A 14,398-nucleotide genomic window follows, 5' to 3' on the forward strand; every position below is an offset into this window, starting at 1 on the left:
GCATTATATATATCGTGCTTCTCTCATATACTTACCATATATTGGGTACAGAATAGAACAGGTAGAATAGAACAGAACCGCAGCACTGAGAAACGTGGTCAGGACTGCGGTTAGATTCTTCCTTCCTTCGAATCTTTCCAGAGATGCGAGTATGTTTTATGATGTATGATAACGACCGTGACAGATGGTATATGTTGTGGAAGTTACATCGGCTGTGAACGAATTACGCTTGGACTGCAAAGCAGAGATAGAGTATACGAAAACGGTTCGAATAACGAAAAATGTACACATGAAAATGCTAAGAGAACGTGATGCTATAAAGACAAATGCGACAAAGGAGTGGACGATACAAGCGGCGTTGCACTCGCTCGTATCTTGACTACATAAATAAAAACAGAGGCTATTTAGGCGTACGAAGTGGGGCGACGTTTCTGGAAGTGGAATGAATGGAGTACGTTGAACGCCTGGAGGTCAGGCGTTGTAACGCCGCCGAAGACGTGAAACGGAATGCCTAGCCACGAAACAACAAAGTCTATAAATACGCGATGCAAAATGCTGTCAGTCATCTGTCCAATGGATGAACGAGGTCTATCCAAGGATCCGTAACAAACTTGATGGGATGTGCGTGTTGTATCTCAAGCAATGATGATGTTCGTGGATTGGAAGGGGTTAGTGCGAACACAATAAAGTCCTAATTCGAAATGGTCGGTCAGCCATTGAATCTGGAATAAGAGAGCTGACGGCATCTTATTGACCTTGATCACCAAACCGCCTGTGCTAAAGCCACCTGATGTGATATCTTCACCGCATCTGACTTCTCCCGACCAATCTATCGTCACCTCATGCGAATCCGAGTCTAGACTGACTGGGGCACTCGGGGGTACAGGCCACACTGATCCCTCGCCAAGCGTACTGCTTCGCCATGATTTCCGCTCGTGCACCTCCACAAGGACCTGTCTCGCTAGCGAGACACGTATTGCGGGGCGATGCAGTAGATGACTGTTGGGGTTCTTAAATGATGTCTTGGAGCCAGAAGATATTGGGGAGAGTTCGGCAGAGTTCGGCGGTATGAATGTATGCAGTGATTCAAGCGGCCCAGTCAATTGGATATGGAAGGGTATGGTATCTGAAAGTCCGAATGTCTGGACCGACGGGATGAAGAACTGAATGACAGTGAATTATTCAGCCAACTAGACTATAAAAATCACATTACGACGGGTCTAAGACTTACATGGCATGTTATTGGGCTAATTGTGGAGCCGGGGCGCGTGCCCATCTCTGTTACTATTTGGCGCCATTCTTCAGGAAGTCGTTTGATTGTTGAAAAGAGCGAATTGATGGGGAGTACTGGACGATGTGGACGACTCCGTGGCCGGTGGTTGAGTCCAACAGTGCGTCTATACAGCAAGTGTGGGATGTTACACCTGGTGGCATTGTGATACGAATCAATTATCACGTACGTTTTGCACGAAGTCCAGAAAGAAACACGCTTATGGCGTATTCGGGTGACCATCAGGCTCAGGGAATAGCTACACTTGGCGACTATCGCAGGGATGCCGTGGTATGTAACCTCGTATGACGGAGGCAACCGGCGACTGCGTTCCCCATCATGATATGAGGAGGGGAAGCGGATGCTGAATGGCATGGACGATGGACACGTCTTCCCTGCTGGATTATCAGTCTTCCACAACGTATGATGCACTGATACAAGGGTGGTATTATTGCGGCCACCATCTGATATTGATAAATGCAGTCGTCCCTCCAGCTAGACCGTTCATCAATCAAGACGACAGTGGAACAAGATGCGAAACCCGAGTCACCTTCAATGCTACGGAGAGTATGTTTTCGTTGTCCCCCAAGCCGACCTCGCCGTTGATTATAGCGTTGCGGCCATATGATGGCATTGCTGCGGACTCGTCCTGGTCGTGTAGAATTAGCGTGGTGCGCCCCCATTGCCTGGAGTAGGATCCTTGGGGAATAGTCGGAGATCCGGGACGCGGGTTGTACTCTATCGTCTCCTCATCTGTCAGCGGAAGCGTGGAATAGGACGGGGCGGGGGTGTCTTGGAACTGCTCGTAGTAGACGGGCGGTACGAGGAGGGGAGCCGCCATTTTGCTGGTGATGGCTTGTGGTGGTTGTGGATGAAAAAGCTAAAGAAAGAGCAAGAGAGGACCTCGTGCAGAGCTGGGATAACATTCCGAAGGAGACGCTGCGATTCGAAAATTTCCACGCTAAAGCTGAATGGAAGCTTGATGCGAAGCGGCAGAGTTGGCAAAACGGCCAAATGGAACGTCTAATCCTGTGGGATATGATATCACGTGATCCCATCATCTCCATCCTCGGCTCTCCTTCGGTTGCTATTTACCTGAGAATCACCGTGATCAGATTCGAAATATAATAACGATTACGACCACAGCGTGTACACTGCCAGAACGCTGAATAACCCCAGCGGTACCACCGCAACGTCCCATGCGTCCGACACGAACCCTGCCAACCACCTTCTAGTCCCACCGCCCAACCCTGATCGCGGAGCAGATGTTCGCAATCGCCATCCTCGCCACAATCGTGATTGCACGCGGAGTGCGAATCCTTGATGACGTCCTTTCGCGACCGTACTCGGCTTGGGAAGGTCGTCGTCGCTACCGTCCAGATCACTCCGTGGACGAGAAGTCATCCTTGTCAACGATGCATTCGATGAACGCCGTGGCGCGCGAGAGGAACCGAGTACGTTCAAAACAAGGAGCACCAGAAGGGACGCCGCAATAAGAGGCAGGTATACTGACAAATATATTGCCAGCTGATCCGGCATCAAACAAGGTGCATCTGCATGGGTCACTGTCTTAACGGGGGCAGAAGACGGCAAGGCGAGTGACAACAGCTGGAAGCCAGGCCGCCTGATACCCATGGCCATAGAAAGCGACTTCACCGTCACTTCGCGGATCCGAGTGGAATCGTTTAAAGTGTGGATGTACTCGCAGTAATCATGGTCGTCTCCACTAGAAGGAGAAGAGGTGTCAGCACCATGACCATCAAGGGTAATGAATGAACATATGGCACACCTAAATATAAGAGACGGCTGAACTTGGTCTAGGATAAAATGTGACATCTGTTGCCCCAGCGTGTTTTGGTATCCAATACCCCCGCCACGGTGTATTGTCCCTCGCTCCCGCAGCGGTCCGCAGTCAACACCTTCCGGCCTTGCTAGCGGTATGTGGGTAAACAGGATGATTGGGGAATCGGTTTTATCTAGCGCCAGGTTAGAGGGTGATTTGAATTGAAGTGTCAGCATTTACTTTTGTGGAATGTGTGTATAAATTCAACCGGTCCCCCTTTCACCGGAGTCCACTGGTTAAACTGAATGGCCTTAGCGGTGCGTTCATATTCTTCTTCGACGAGACTAGGTGCATCTACGAAGACCAGAGTATAGCCGCTCATCGTCTGAACGTGGTTTGGCGGGCCAAAGTGTTTCAAATAGCGGTTATGAGCTTCAGGTGAGAACATTTTAGCCGCACCAATGCTGCAACAAAGGCATATGAGATGATGTTTCCAAGTATCAAGAATGTTAATTTACACACCCCGTGTCATGGTTTCCGGGAACGAAATATCGCGGTGTAGATTCATCTTGTGCAAAAATGCTGTTGAAACGGGCGTAGTATCTCTCGTATCTATGGATAATCTCAGGCAATACGTCGAAACTCTGGAAGATCGCAACTCACTCGTCATCCGACATGTTCACTCTTCCGTTATCCATCATGTCTCCGAGAAACACAACTGCATCAGGTTGCTTCCGTAGCGCGGCCCGCCAGCTCCGCCGCAAGTTCAAGTCGGTAAAGACGCGTGAAAGAAAAGTGAGGATGATGCCTCGGTCGGGATACGAGCCGTGGTCGAGAATCTGCGGGTCGGCGACAATGAGGATTCGGGAGACCTGCGACTATGCTGCTTCAGTAAGTTGGCTGGACTGGCGGAAAGGCAGTCCTGCACACTTGCCGGAGAAGTGAGGGAAGGCCATGGACATTGGCTGGCCGTCCAAGCGAAAGTTGCGTATTCACAACCCAGGATGAGAACGGCCCACAGTATCCGCAGGGCCAGCACGACTCGTGGGTTAGGGCCTTTGGATAGGCGCATTATAGACATCATGTCAATATTCAATAATATCGCAGTACTTTGCAAGGCCAGCCTATGCTTCGAGTCGGATGTACAGCAAACGTAGAGGTAGGAGATGAGTGTAGGGGACGTGTGAACGGGCGCTTATGCGAAACAGACTCGGCAGCATATCCACTGACCCCAGGAGACTATCCATGGTTGAGGGCGTCATTTCACGCCACCTCAGAGCTTGGGCAGATAACTGTATACCCAGTGTACCCCATGGAAGTGTAATTCTTTTAGCTTATAAGCGCGAGCAGACAATCTCAGCAAACGCATGATACAGTTCAGAATCATGGTGGTACCCAGGAGTCAGTAATGTGACATGGATTTGCTGTGTTTCTGTCTATGGATTATAATTGGGATATGGAACGTTATGCAGGTCAATGATGCTCTTCGTGTCCATGGCCATGACCATGGCCTTCCCAGGGATGCTTGCCCTACATACAATCAGTGTCCAGAGTAACGCAAAATGGCCTATGGAGCTCACCAATAGCTTCCCCCCGTCTTGACTGTGGCGATTTCAGCACAATACTCTGCTAGCAAAAGGGGGACGCACCGGAAACGATAGAAGATGAAGAACCACATGGTCGCCCCAATGGCCTTGGAGAGAAACGTGTATTTGGCACCAGGTAGGTGGGGATGGAATCCAGGTTCTATGGCGGCCGAATCGTCAGCACAGACACCGTTGCAGACGATTTCGATACTTGCGGTAACCAGCGGCCATGGTTCGGAGGAGAGCTATTTGTTTGTCTCTGTTGCGTTCTCAAGGCCAATCGGTGTCTGAGAAGGAAACTCACCTCGACTTGACCAGCGACACCCTGGCCGGCGGTAACTTGCTAAGATGGCATCGAGCTCGATGGACTCTGACAGCAAAAAACGGAAACGCGACTATGATAGGCCTAGGATAACGTACTTTGCTCCAGGTCGGACATTTGAGCGGTTATTCCAAGGTGAGTACTCTGTCAGGCGCGTGTGATACACACTTGACGCGACTGTAATGGGATGAATAGAAGAATCACTGGAGGAGACAAAGTCTGTGGTACGACGGAAACTTGGGGTCCCTGAAAACTCGGATATATCACTTGCGCAAATACGGGGTGAGCAGGTAATTGACTTGGATGACGGTGAGCGGCCACTGCATCTCCCCATATCACCGTGACGCTCAACAACCATGTGAGTTTAGAGGACGATTTTGAAGCCTTTGCCTCTCTTGCATACAGGTCATATTCTATGTCGGTCCGGGTGCGCGTCCAGAAATCGACTGCCCAGACACCACCTTCAATGGAGGGTATGCCCCAAGTGCAATAACTCTTTTCCATGCCCAAACTGTCAACTTATAAAATGTTTAGGTGCCACAAGTCCAAACCCCCGTTGCTCGACCTGAAATCCCTCCTCCGATCCCGCCTGCCGCAACAACCAACACAGACCCGCCGGTAACGAACAACGCTCCCGAAATCTCGGCATCCGCTTCGATTTCATCAGCCTCGACGGGGGCAAGAAAGAGTAGTGTCTCTGTTGCTTCCGCTCCAAATGGAGTAGATCAACCTGCCCCTAAGCGTCGCAAGCGCGAGACTGCTAAAGACGGGCCAGCTTCAGACCATGCCAAGAAGTCAGTCTCCTTCGCTGAACCTGCGGCGCCAGCATCCGATGTTGGATCCATACCTCCAGCTAGTGGTGCTGATGCCTTCAACGCTGCCACCAATGATTTAGTTGAACAAACACAGATAGAACCTACACCTCCTGCCCCTGCGCCGAAGAAGAGAGGAAGGAAGAAGAAATCCGATGTCAGCGCACTAGAAGCCGCTCCCCCACCAGAGAAATCGCCAGAGGCTCAGGGTATATCTACTTTCGTTACCAACGAAAATTGGATTCCTTATTTGCCGCTAGAACCAGTTGTCAAGAAAACGAGGAAGCCTCGTGCGTCCACGACCGAGGTTTCCAATACTACGAATACTACGGAAGTACCTCCGACGTCCGAAGCTGCTCCGGAAGCTCAGCTAGAAGATCCTTCTGGTGAATAACTTCCATTCCATCGAGTCCAATGTTCTCTGAAATGCATGTTGTCCATTTTCCAGTGGCGCCGAAGAAGAGGAGTGAGTTCACTGGAATGATCACAGTACCTGTATTGATTCAGCTATTTGCAGGCAAGCGAATATCGCAGAAGAAAGCAAAGGAACTTCCCGCGGTCAACGAAGCAGTCATAGACTCTGGTAAGACTGGCGCATTTTTCCGGCTCTGACACTCGGGACTCACTGGCCAAGGTGGAGACCAGGCGCTTCATGACAATCTAGTGTCCGACGTTGGCCCGACTCCTACGACCCCGAAACCGAAATCATCCACCGCTGCGAAACCTGTTAGCAGGGCTAAGTCAAAGCCACCTGCAGCCGCCAGTGCCATCAGCCCAGCGGGAACGAAAGCGCACCATTGCCCAATATGTTTACAGTCTCCGCATCATCTTAGGTTCCGGTGCCCCGTTGTCAAGTCCCCTTCCCTGCTTGAGAAGCGCGTGCAGGAGTTGAAGAGCGAACCGGCAAAGGCGCAGCTTTTGGAAACGTTGGAGAAACTCCTGCAACAGGCCATGGGAACACAACGGTCGTCCACGGCCAACAATTCCCCTCGGGCTGCTCAGCATGCCACTCCATCAACCCCCGCAATTACAACGTCAGCACCTAGTCAGCCTGGCGCTGAATCTGCCGATACGCCATCCGCGAAAAAGGTCCCAAAGAAGAAACCTACTCGAGCTCCTAGTATCGACATCACTCTCACAAGTCCTCCGAAGGATCTTGACCTCGCTAATATCGATCCAGAGCTTCTTCTCCGTGGTCCAGCCAAGCGGCTCTCAATCACGGATATCCCATCCAGCGACAGCGAGGAGGATGAGGATGAGAGTGCGCAAGATCTTGAACAGGACGACACCGACGCTGAAGTAAGGCCGCCGCGACGCTGGAAGCGTGGTGGCAACGAACCAAGTTCGTCTGACGAGGACAATGACGGCGCCATGGATGTTGATTCGTCCCCAGACGATGTCTCTTTCAAGACTGTAGACAGGCTGGGCCAATCCGTCGAAATGGATATGAGCCCAGACAACGCGATGAACGAAAGAGCGAGCCTCGCACCAGAGGTCCGCACCGTTTCAGAGGATGTAGCACCTGCGGAGGACGACTCTGAGAGACGGTCGACAGAAGCGGAATCATCACAGGTGACTTGGATCTTATCTTATGCTGCATCGTATCTGAGCTCGGAAGGTAGAAGCCTTCCTCGGCAGGGCCTACGAAATCCTCAAGCAACTCAAAACAGGACGTACCCCTCGACCAGCCAAACGGCACTGAACACGTAGCAGGTACTACTATTTTCGACTCTACTATTCCCAAGAAAACCACAGCCAAACCTGTTTCGAAAGTATCTCAGACTCGCCCAGATGGAACTCCAAAAGCAGCACACGCCATGAAGGATCGACATGGCCAGCTACCTCCACGCACCGCAAAAGATATCTTGAATGCTGCTCCCCCGGTGACCGCTTCTTTGCAACCCACACCACCTCCAGATCTTGAGACAACCGCCCGAGGTGGGAAGAGTGAAGGCCCACCGAAAACACCTGCACCCAAGGCTAAACCTACGAAGGCGAAAGCAAATGGCAAATCCAAGATGAGCATTGACGCACTGCTGTCAAAGGATTCCTCCTTCACGACCCCCCAGTCAACCCAGGAGCAGGATCTGTCGCTAGCAGAGTGGGAGACGTTACCAGTTTCACCGTCGCTTGCGACAGATCCGGGCTTCGATGAACTGGAAGCCGGAGACCTGAGCTACCCCATGATTACCTCTACCCCACTTCCGTTTAACACGCCATTATTCTTGCCCTCCAGTAGCCAAATTCCACCGGCTTCACAAACTCGAAAGATTTCAGCCCAGGAAAGCGACGGTGAGGAAGAGGAAGAGGTTGAGAATACTGTCAAGGATCACAGTCGCCAAAGCTCGAGACAAACCTCAGTCGCCTACCGCAAGCTAACCGACATCGCCAGACAGGCACTGTTCACTCAGGAGCTAGTTGTGCAGCCTCCTCGTTTCGCCAAAGGCCGGATAGACATATTGAAATTGTACGGCAGCTCACAACAAAAGGAGGAAGATTCTAGCTCAGGCTCCGACTCAGACTCAGACAAAGCGACGCCGTCGCACATTCCGCCGTCTAAAAGGGCAGGCATGGCGAAGACTCCGAGATGAACATCACTTTTGCGCGATAAGCTCACCCCCCAACGTAACCCTGACTGCTTCCGGCTTCCACTCTTCTTGTCTTGCGAAGCACCGCTGCTTCGTTCCAAGTCACTTCTTGATCCTACGCGTCGGTTGTCCTAAATTGGAAATATGATTGCCCAATGCAGTATCTATGCCCTTGTACTTTCTTCCAGCATTTGCAGCGCTTCCTCTCGCATTCCATCTATCGTAGTTGCCCATGTCCATTCCAAATTCGCTGTCATTCGCTGTCCTACGCCAATGAAATGATCTTGAAACCGTTCGTGGCTTTCAGGCTGGTGTATTTCAGAGTAAAGGTGGCCTTGGTGTTCCGACTTTAGAGCAACTCCCTGTGCGAATGGGCGGCGGATGGAATCATATACTTCAAGTACTTCTTCGGCGGCACATCCGGAGGAGGCGGCATGTCCGAGCAAGGTAGCAAGTATGTCTGCATCCTATCACTTTCTTTGAGCAGGTGCGTCGTGATTAGGCTTGAGCTAGCTCACCTCGATGGCTTGGCCAGCACCAGACCCTAGGAAGGGTATCATAGCGTGGGCCTGGACACAGTAGGTTAGTATGCGTATACATCATCGACCTTTTTTCTCTCACCGAATCACCTAGAAGTACCGCGCGCTTGTGCACGAACGACTCCAAAGGCGGGACAACGCAGACTGCCCATGGCTTTATCTCTTCTATACACTGTCATGAAATTAGAATCTAGTTGTTTTCAGCGGTCATGGGACGCACCTCAACTATCGCCATGATCTCCGGGTCCCACCCTTCGCATAGGACCTTCAGGCGTTCTACCACGTCCTGAGGTGTCGACGGGTCTGGCTGAAAGTCAACAATACCGATGTTGATCAACTCCCCTCGGCTGATCGCATAGGCGATGAGATGCTATCGGTCGACGGTCGATTGCGTGAGGTAAGACGTCATCGTTACTTCCGCATGCAGGAATAGAGCTTACCGCAACTTTCCCCTGATACTGTGAGGATCGGACATTTATCAGTGCCTCGGGAATTTTAGGTAACGGAGAGCGTCACCTGAATGGTGTGCTTGAAGACAGCATGGCCAGGCCACTTGGTCCGTAGCTTCCATGCTGGGAAGACAGCCCTGTACAGAATTATTCCCGTCCGCTGTGGTTCGACGCCCGAGAGGAGGGACTCTGCGTGGGGACAAGGCACCCGACCCGTGTACGTTCGGCTAGCTTCTATCGCCTGCTCCGCGAGCATACATCGTCGGACAGAAGACCGTATCCCATCCGCGCCGACAAGAATGTCACATGCGGAAGAACCACCATCACGAAATCGAAGTTCGATATGGCTATCGGCAGTGTGGGCGAACGACTCCAGGCGTTTGGAGAAGGTGACCTTGCATGCGGCGGGAAGGTGCTTTAAAAGAACTCGCTGGAAGTCGGCGCGATGAAAGCTGGAAAATACCGCCCCTTGTTCCAGTTAGGGATAGGATTCCGACGGAGAGGACATGTGGACTACCTTTCCCTTTAACGTCATATGTGTGGAGGTGCGTTTCGTCGTTGGCCATCAATCTTATGGCTATAGCTGCCGATATGTCAGAGTAGGCTTCTTTTAGACGAGTTGTGGATTACTCACCTATTTCTTCTTCAGGCTGATTATGCGTCTGCTCTAGTAGGTCCTTCTCAAGCCCCATCCTTCTCAAAATCTTCCATGCCCTGGGCCATAAGGCTGCGGGATGAATTGAATTCACCGTCAAATTTACCAGATAGACCAACGGAACCACGCACATATGCCAGCGCCGATTTCTTCGAAAGAGGAGTTCTTCTCATATACTTCCACGTCGATGTTGGGGTACTTGGAGAGGGCGATGGCACATACGAGGCCGCCTATACCACCCCCGCTGAGTAATACAGGTAAGTACGTGCGTGACTTGAGGAACATGAGTGGGTCTGTAATACCAAATCGCGACCTTCATATCGGTATCCTCCGTATTCGGTTCGACGGTGCAGAGGGCGCTGTGTGGCTAACAACTTGCTGGGTTGTAAAGCTTTCGGTTGAAATTCCATCCTACCATTGAGCATTATAAAGCGCCATCTGGGTGCACTCATCGCAGCTATATTAACTTTTCAATAGATAACCCTGTTATCGCCAAAGCGTTCAAATCGTGCGATACTTGACAGAAAGTACGAAGTCTACGGAGATGAAGCCAAAGGCTATTCAGCTTCACTTAAAAGCCACGTACATATGTATAGCAGCGAAGAAACCTGTTCCAGGCTTGGAACTCGAGCCTGAGATCTTGAGAATCATTTCACCGAGTCCTTGAAGCTTATTAGCCTAGGGGAGCTTAGGGGCAGGACTTAGGCGCCGGAGAACGTGGGTTGCGCTTAGTCACCGATTACCACATGGGTAAATTTTCTGCGGGGACTCTGCTTCTTCTTCAACGACTGCCAAATAAAAGGCTGTTCTCTTCAATTTTCTAGCTTGAGCCGTTCCGCTCAGTACATGCTTTTCACTCAGAACACTCGCGACGAGTTAGTTTCCACCTTTTCCGTTGTCTTGACCACAACAACTAACTCTTTTGCTCTCAAGTTATCTCAGTGACCTCGTGTTCTCGCTTCTAAGCCTTTGAATTATTCAATTGCAACCACTGCACACATCATGCTATCTCGACAATTCCTCTTTGTTCCACGTCTTTCTCGCAGCCTGGCAACTCACGCAGGTTCGCTGTCATCGTTGCCTGCTTCGTTGCACCTCAAGTCGGGCCAGTCCTTCCATGGCCGATCCTTCGGTGCTCCAAAAAGTATCTTTGGTGAAACTGTCTTTTCGACATCCATTACATCTTGTAAGTGCAGTGTCCGCGAACCCCGCCGCCCCACTGACGACGTTCTCTTTAGACACAGAATCAATGACTGACCCTTCTTACCGGGGCCAAATATTGGTGTTCACTACGCCGCTGATCGGCAATTACGGTGTCCCCTCGAATGCTGCACCATTCAACTCTGAAGAAGTTGGGGTGGTGTTAGAATCCAAGGGCATTCAGTGCGCTGGCATAATTGTGGGCGATCTCGCAGAGAGGTACTCCCACTACAAGGCCACGGAGTCACTTTCAGCCTGGTGTCATAGGCACGGCGTTCCTGGCATTACTGGGGTGGATACTCGTGCTATTACTACCCTCCTTCGTGATCAGGGCACTACCCTTGGTCGTATTGCAGTGGACGCAGAAGTATCCCTCCCGCCTCCCCAAGCCGAAGAGTACTGGGATCCGTCCGAAGAAAACCTAGTCGACCAAGTATCGACCAAATTACCATTCCAGCTGAACCCTACGGGCGATGTCCGAATCGCCGTCCTCGATTTCGGCGCCAAAGCCAACATTCTGCGCGCGCTCGTTCGCCGAGGAGCGGCGGTAACGGTCCTGCCATGGAACTTCGATTTCAATGCTGTTCGTGATCAATTCGATGGGCTTTTCTTGACGAATGGTCCCGGTGACCCTAGGCATTGTATGGACGCAGCTGTGAAGCTTCGACAGACTATCGATGAGTGGCAGAAGCCCATCTTCGGCATCTGCATGGGTCATCAAGTTATTGGGATGGCCGCGGGTTTGGACGCGTATCGCATGACCTTTGGGAATCGTGGCCATAATCAGCCTGTCCTTGCGCTCGCTTCTGCCGGATCTATCACAGCGGGACGCGTCTATGTGACCAGGTAAGCTAGCCGTTTTCCGTAGCCTCACCCGCTTGTTAAAATAGCAAACACGTAGCCAAAACCATCAATACGCGCTCAAACTCCAAGATCCTTTCCCTCAAGGCTGGGAACCCTTCTTCATCAATTGTAACGACTCTTCGGTCGAGGGCATCAAATCTACATCCGACTCGGGTAAGAAGGTTTGGGGCGTGCAGTTCCATCCTGAGAGTGCCGGTGGACCTCTTGATACGATCGAGGTGAGCATGTTCTATCATGTGGCTCTACCTCTTCTATCCTAACCATGCTCTCTCAAGATGTTTACGGATTTCCTTGCTGAGTGTCGTGCACACAAGGTGTCAGAGGGCGATTCGCATGTATACACAGCTCCACTGCCACCTTCTGCCCGCTCGAGCGCTGCGGCGATCTAGTAATGTAGCTGAGAATTAAGGCTCACTCCGGAATGATAGTATCATGTTGTACCATAATGTTGTCTGGGAAGAAATGAATGTTTTACCTCAATCAATCTCAGGATTTAGTGACTGTCGTTCACTCGATCGTTTTCCGGCGGCCATTCAATTCCCCGACTACCGCGCATTCTTGCAACGACCAATTTCAGCTTTCGAGCGTCAACATGAACTTCTTAGATCCATACGATGTCGCCAATCCTACGACTGCGACTCCGCCGGAGCAGGCTCAACCACAGCCTAGTCTTGAGGAAGAGGTCAATCAGGTCATTGGCCAACTAGGAGGGTTTTGGGGTATGATCAGGAAACAGGTATGCATTGCCACACGCCGCAGCAACGCAGATGAGCTGAGTGGATTGTAACTTCAAGGGTCAAACAGCGTTACAGACAGCGCGAAAGGACTTTAGTGAGGTTGTAGTTCAGGCGCAGAAGGAGGTCGGTAAATGGACTGCACCTGAGCCTTCCGCGGGAGAAACGGCATCACTGTCCAATGCTACCAACGCTTCGAGCAGTCGTGCCGTCGAAGATGAAGCCGAGGGCTCAAGCCCAAGCTCGATGCCGGAAGCTCCTTCTAACGATTCGACGGACGCAGCGACATCGCAGGCGGTGCCCTCGAGTAGCTCGCAGACCCTATTCTCCCGCTTCCAAGCAGTCCTTCCTCCGAATATAGCCTCTACTCTCCAGAACAATATACCCGAGTCAATAAGACACGCTTCAGAAAGCGTGGATTTTGCGCAGTTGCGCGCGACGTTGTCCGATGAATTCCAGCGGGTGCAGGGTGTCACTCGTACGCAAGCGGAGGATTATGTTAGGAAGAGCGAAACCATGCTACGGGAGGCTATGAAAGAGGCCGGCGCGGTGCTCAAGGATGCTGTCAAGATCATACCACCGGAGGAAGGGAATGTCAGCTCGAGTTCGTCGACCGGGTTCATATGGGACGGCTCGGACATGTGGATGCTACCCTCCGAGGCCTCCGACTCAAGCATCAGCTCGAGGGGTAAATCTAGTGAAGTCGGAACACCTTCGTCTGGATCCTTGGGAGACCTCCAGCGAGTGGCCACACGAGCCGATTCATTGCTGAAGCGTCTGAGACATGATGCTGAAATTATCAAGCACGAACCCAACCTTTCGCAATTCAATACCTGGTTGGAGAAAGAGGTCGATACGAAAGAAGGCGGTATTGGCAGTGATCATTGGAAAGCACGCATGGCGGAAGAATGGGGTGACCCAGCAGATGGTGCTGCGCTGCAGGCTACTCACGATGAACTAGGTATGTCGCGTAGTTCTCTTCACCTCGGTTTTAGAATAACACCAACATAGTCCCTTCTGTGCTCGACGACGCTACCTTCTGGAAGCGGTACTTCTTCCGAGTCTACCAGATTCGCCACGAGGAAGAGAAGCGGAAGGTTCTCATCCAGTGTTTGTGCTTACCCTCTCGTTCTTTCTTCAGCTACTAATACCTTCGATGATCTAGCCGTAGAGCAAGAAGAAGATTTCAGTTGGGAAGATGACGACGATGAAACCCCTTCTACTTCAGATCGCAAGCCCGTTCCTGCATCCACTGAGGAGCCCACAACGGCCGTGGATTTGCCTATCGCGTCAAGCAGTAAAGGGCACGCCAAAGACTCTAGCAGGGATACGAATACATCATCCCCTCAGCTACTCACTCCAGCCGGAACTAGTCCACGAGCGAGCGAAGACGGCAGCTACGACGTTGTGCCCTCGAGTCATGCCAGCAATGCCAGCGTAAAGGACAAGGATGAATCCGACGGCGACAGCGACTGGGAGTAGTCACCTTGTTTATTTTCTCCTTGCTTGGACACCGATGTATGTACTGTAGATTTGGAAGGATGTCGAGAACGAACCATCATATTTGACCCACAGGGTTTTGGCAAACAAGCTTGT

General features: G+C 51.5%; 6 protein-coding genes across 6 annotated transcripts; 3 read left to right on the forward strand and 3 right to left on the reverse strand.

Annotated features, from left to right (window-relative positions):
* Positions 1–562: 562 nt before the first annotated feature.
* Positions 563–2,111, reverse strand: PC9H_007414 (uncharacterized protein; the record flags this gene model as incomplete). The annotated part of the gene is made up of 5 exons (XM_036776945.1): positions 563–691; positions 756–1,163; positions 1,232–1,397; positions 1,461–1,765; positions 1,821–2,111. The coding sequence occupies 5 exons, from the start codon at positions 2,109–2,111 to the stop codon at positions 563–565; spliced, it is 1,299 nt and encodes a 432-aa protein (XP_036630565.1).
* A 293-nt stretch (positions 2,112–2,404) lies between these two features.
* On the reverse strand, positions 2,405–4,137 carry PC9H_007415 (uncharacterized protein; the record flags this gene model as incomplete). The annotated part of the gene is made up of 6 exons (XM_036776946.1): positions 2,405–2,996; positions 3,060–3,246; positions 3,294–3,517; positions 3,576–3,665; positions 3,717–3,931; positions 3,982–4,137. 6 exons carry the CDS (start codon positions 4,135–4,137, stop codon positions 2,405–2,407), a joined length of 1,464 nt encoding a protein of 487 aa, XP_036630566.1.
* Positions 4,138–4,987: 850 nt separating this feature from the next.
* PC9H_007416 (uncharacterized protein) lies at positions 4,988–8,364 on the forward strand (the record flags this gene model as incomplete). The annotated part of the gene is made up of 8 exons (XM_036776947.1): positions 4,988–5,096; positions 5,157–5,270; positions 5,330–5,445; positions 5,496–6,159; positions 6,222–6,239; positions 6,291–6,356; positions 6,408–7,345; positions 7,396–8,364. 8 exons carry the CDS (start codon positions 4,988–4,990, stop codon positions 8,362–8,364), a joined length of 2,994 nt encoding a protein of 997 aa, XP_036630567.1.
* Positions 8,365–8,525: 161 nt separating this feature from the next.
* Positions 8,526–10,289, reverse strand: PC9H_007417 (uncharacterized protein; the record flags this gene model as incomplete). Its single annotated transcript, XM_036776948.1, has 9 exons — positions 8,526–8,828; positions 8,880–8,930; positions 8,983–9,072; positions 9,121–9,270; positions 9,341–9,358; positions 9,417–9,817; positions 9,864–9,932; positions 9,984–10,076; positions 10,136–10,289. 9 exons carry the CDS (start codon positions 10,287–10,289, stop codon positions 8,526–8,528), a joined length of 1,329 nt encoding a protein of 442 aa, XP_036630568.1.
* Positions 10,290–11,006: 717 nt separating this feature from the next.
* Positions 11,007–12,457, forward strand: CPA1_1 (Multifunctional pyrimidine synthesis protein CAD; the record flags this gene model as incomplete). The annotated part of the gene is made up of 4 exons (XM_036776949.1): positions 11,007–11,190; positions 11,243–12,050; positions 12,106–12,286; positions 12,344–12,457. 4 exons carry the CDS (start codon positions 11,007–11,009, stop codon positions 12,455–12,457), a joined length of 1,287 nt encoding a protein of 428 aa, XP_036630569.1.
* Positions 12,458–12,660: 203 nt separating this feature from the next.
* On the forward strand, positions 12,661–14,284 carry PC9H_007419 (uncharacterized protein; the record flags this gene model as incomplete). Its single annotated transcript, XM_036776950.1, has 4 exons — positions 12,661–12,804; positions 12,863–13,763; positions 13,814–13,912; positions 13,968–14,284. The coding sequence occupies 4 exons, from the start codon at positions 12,661–12,663 to the stop codon at positions 14,282–14,284; spliced, it is 1,461 nt and encodes a 486-aa protein (XP_036630570.1).
* Positions 14,285–14,398: the final 114 nt, after the last annotated feature.

This window comes from Pleurotus ostreatus (genome assembly GCF_014466165.1).
Source record: "Pleurotus ostreatus strain PC9 chromosome Unknown scaffold_5, whole genome shotgun sequence".
Taxonomy (NCBI): Eukaryota; Fungi; Basidiomycota; class Agaricomycetes; order Agaricales; family Pleurotaceae; genus Pleurotus; species Pleurotus ostreatus.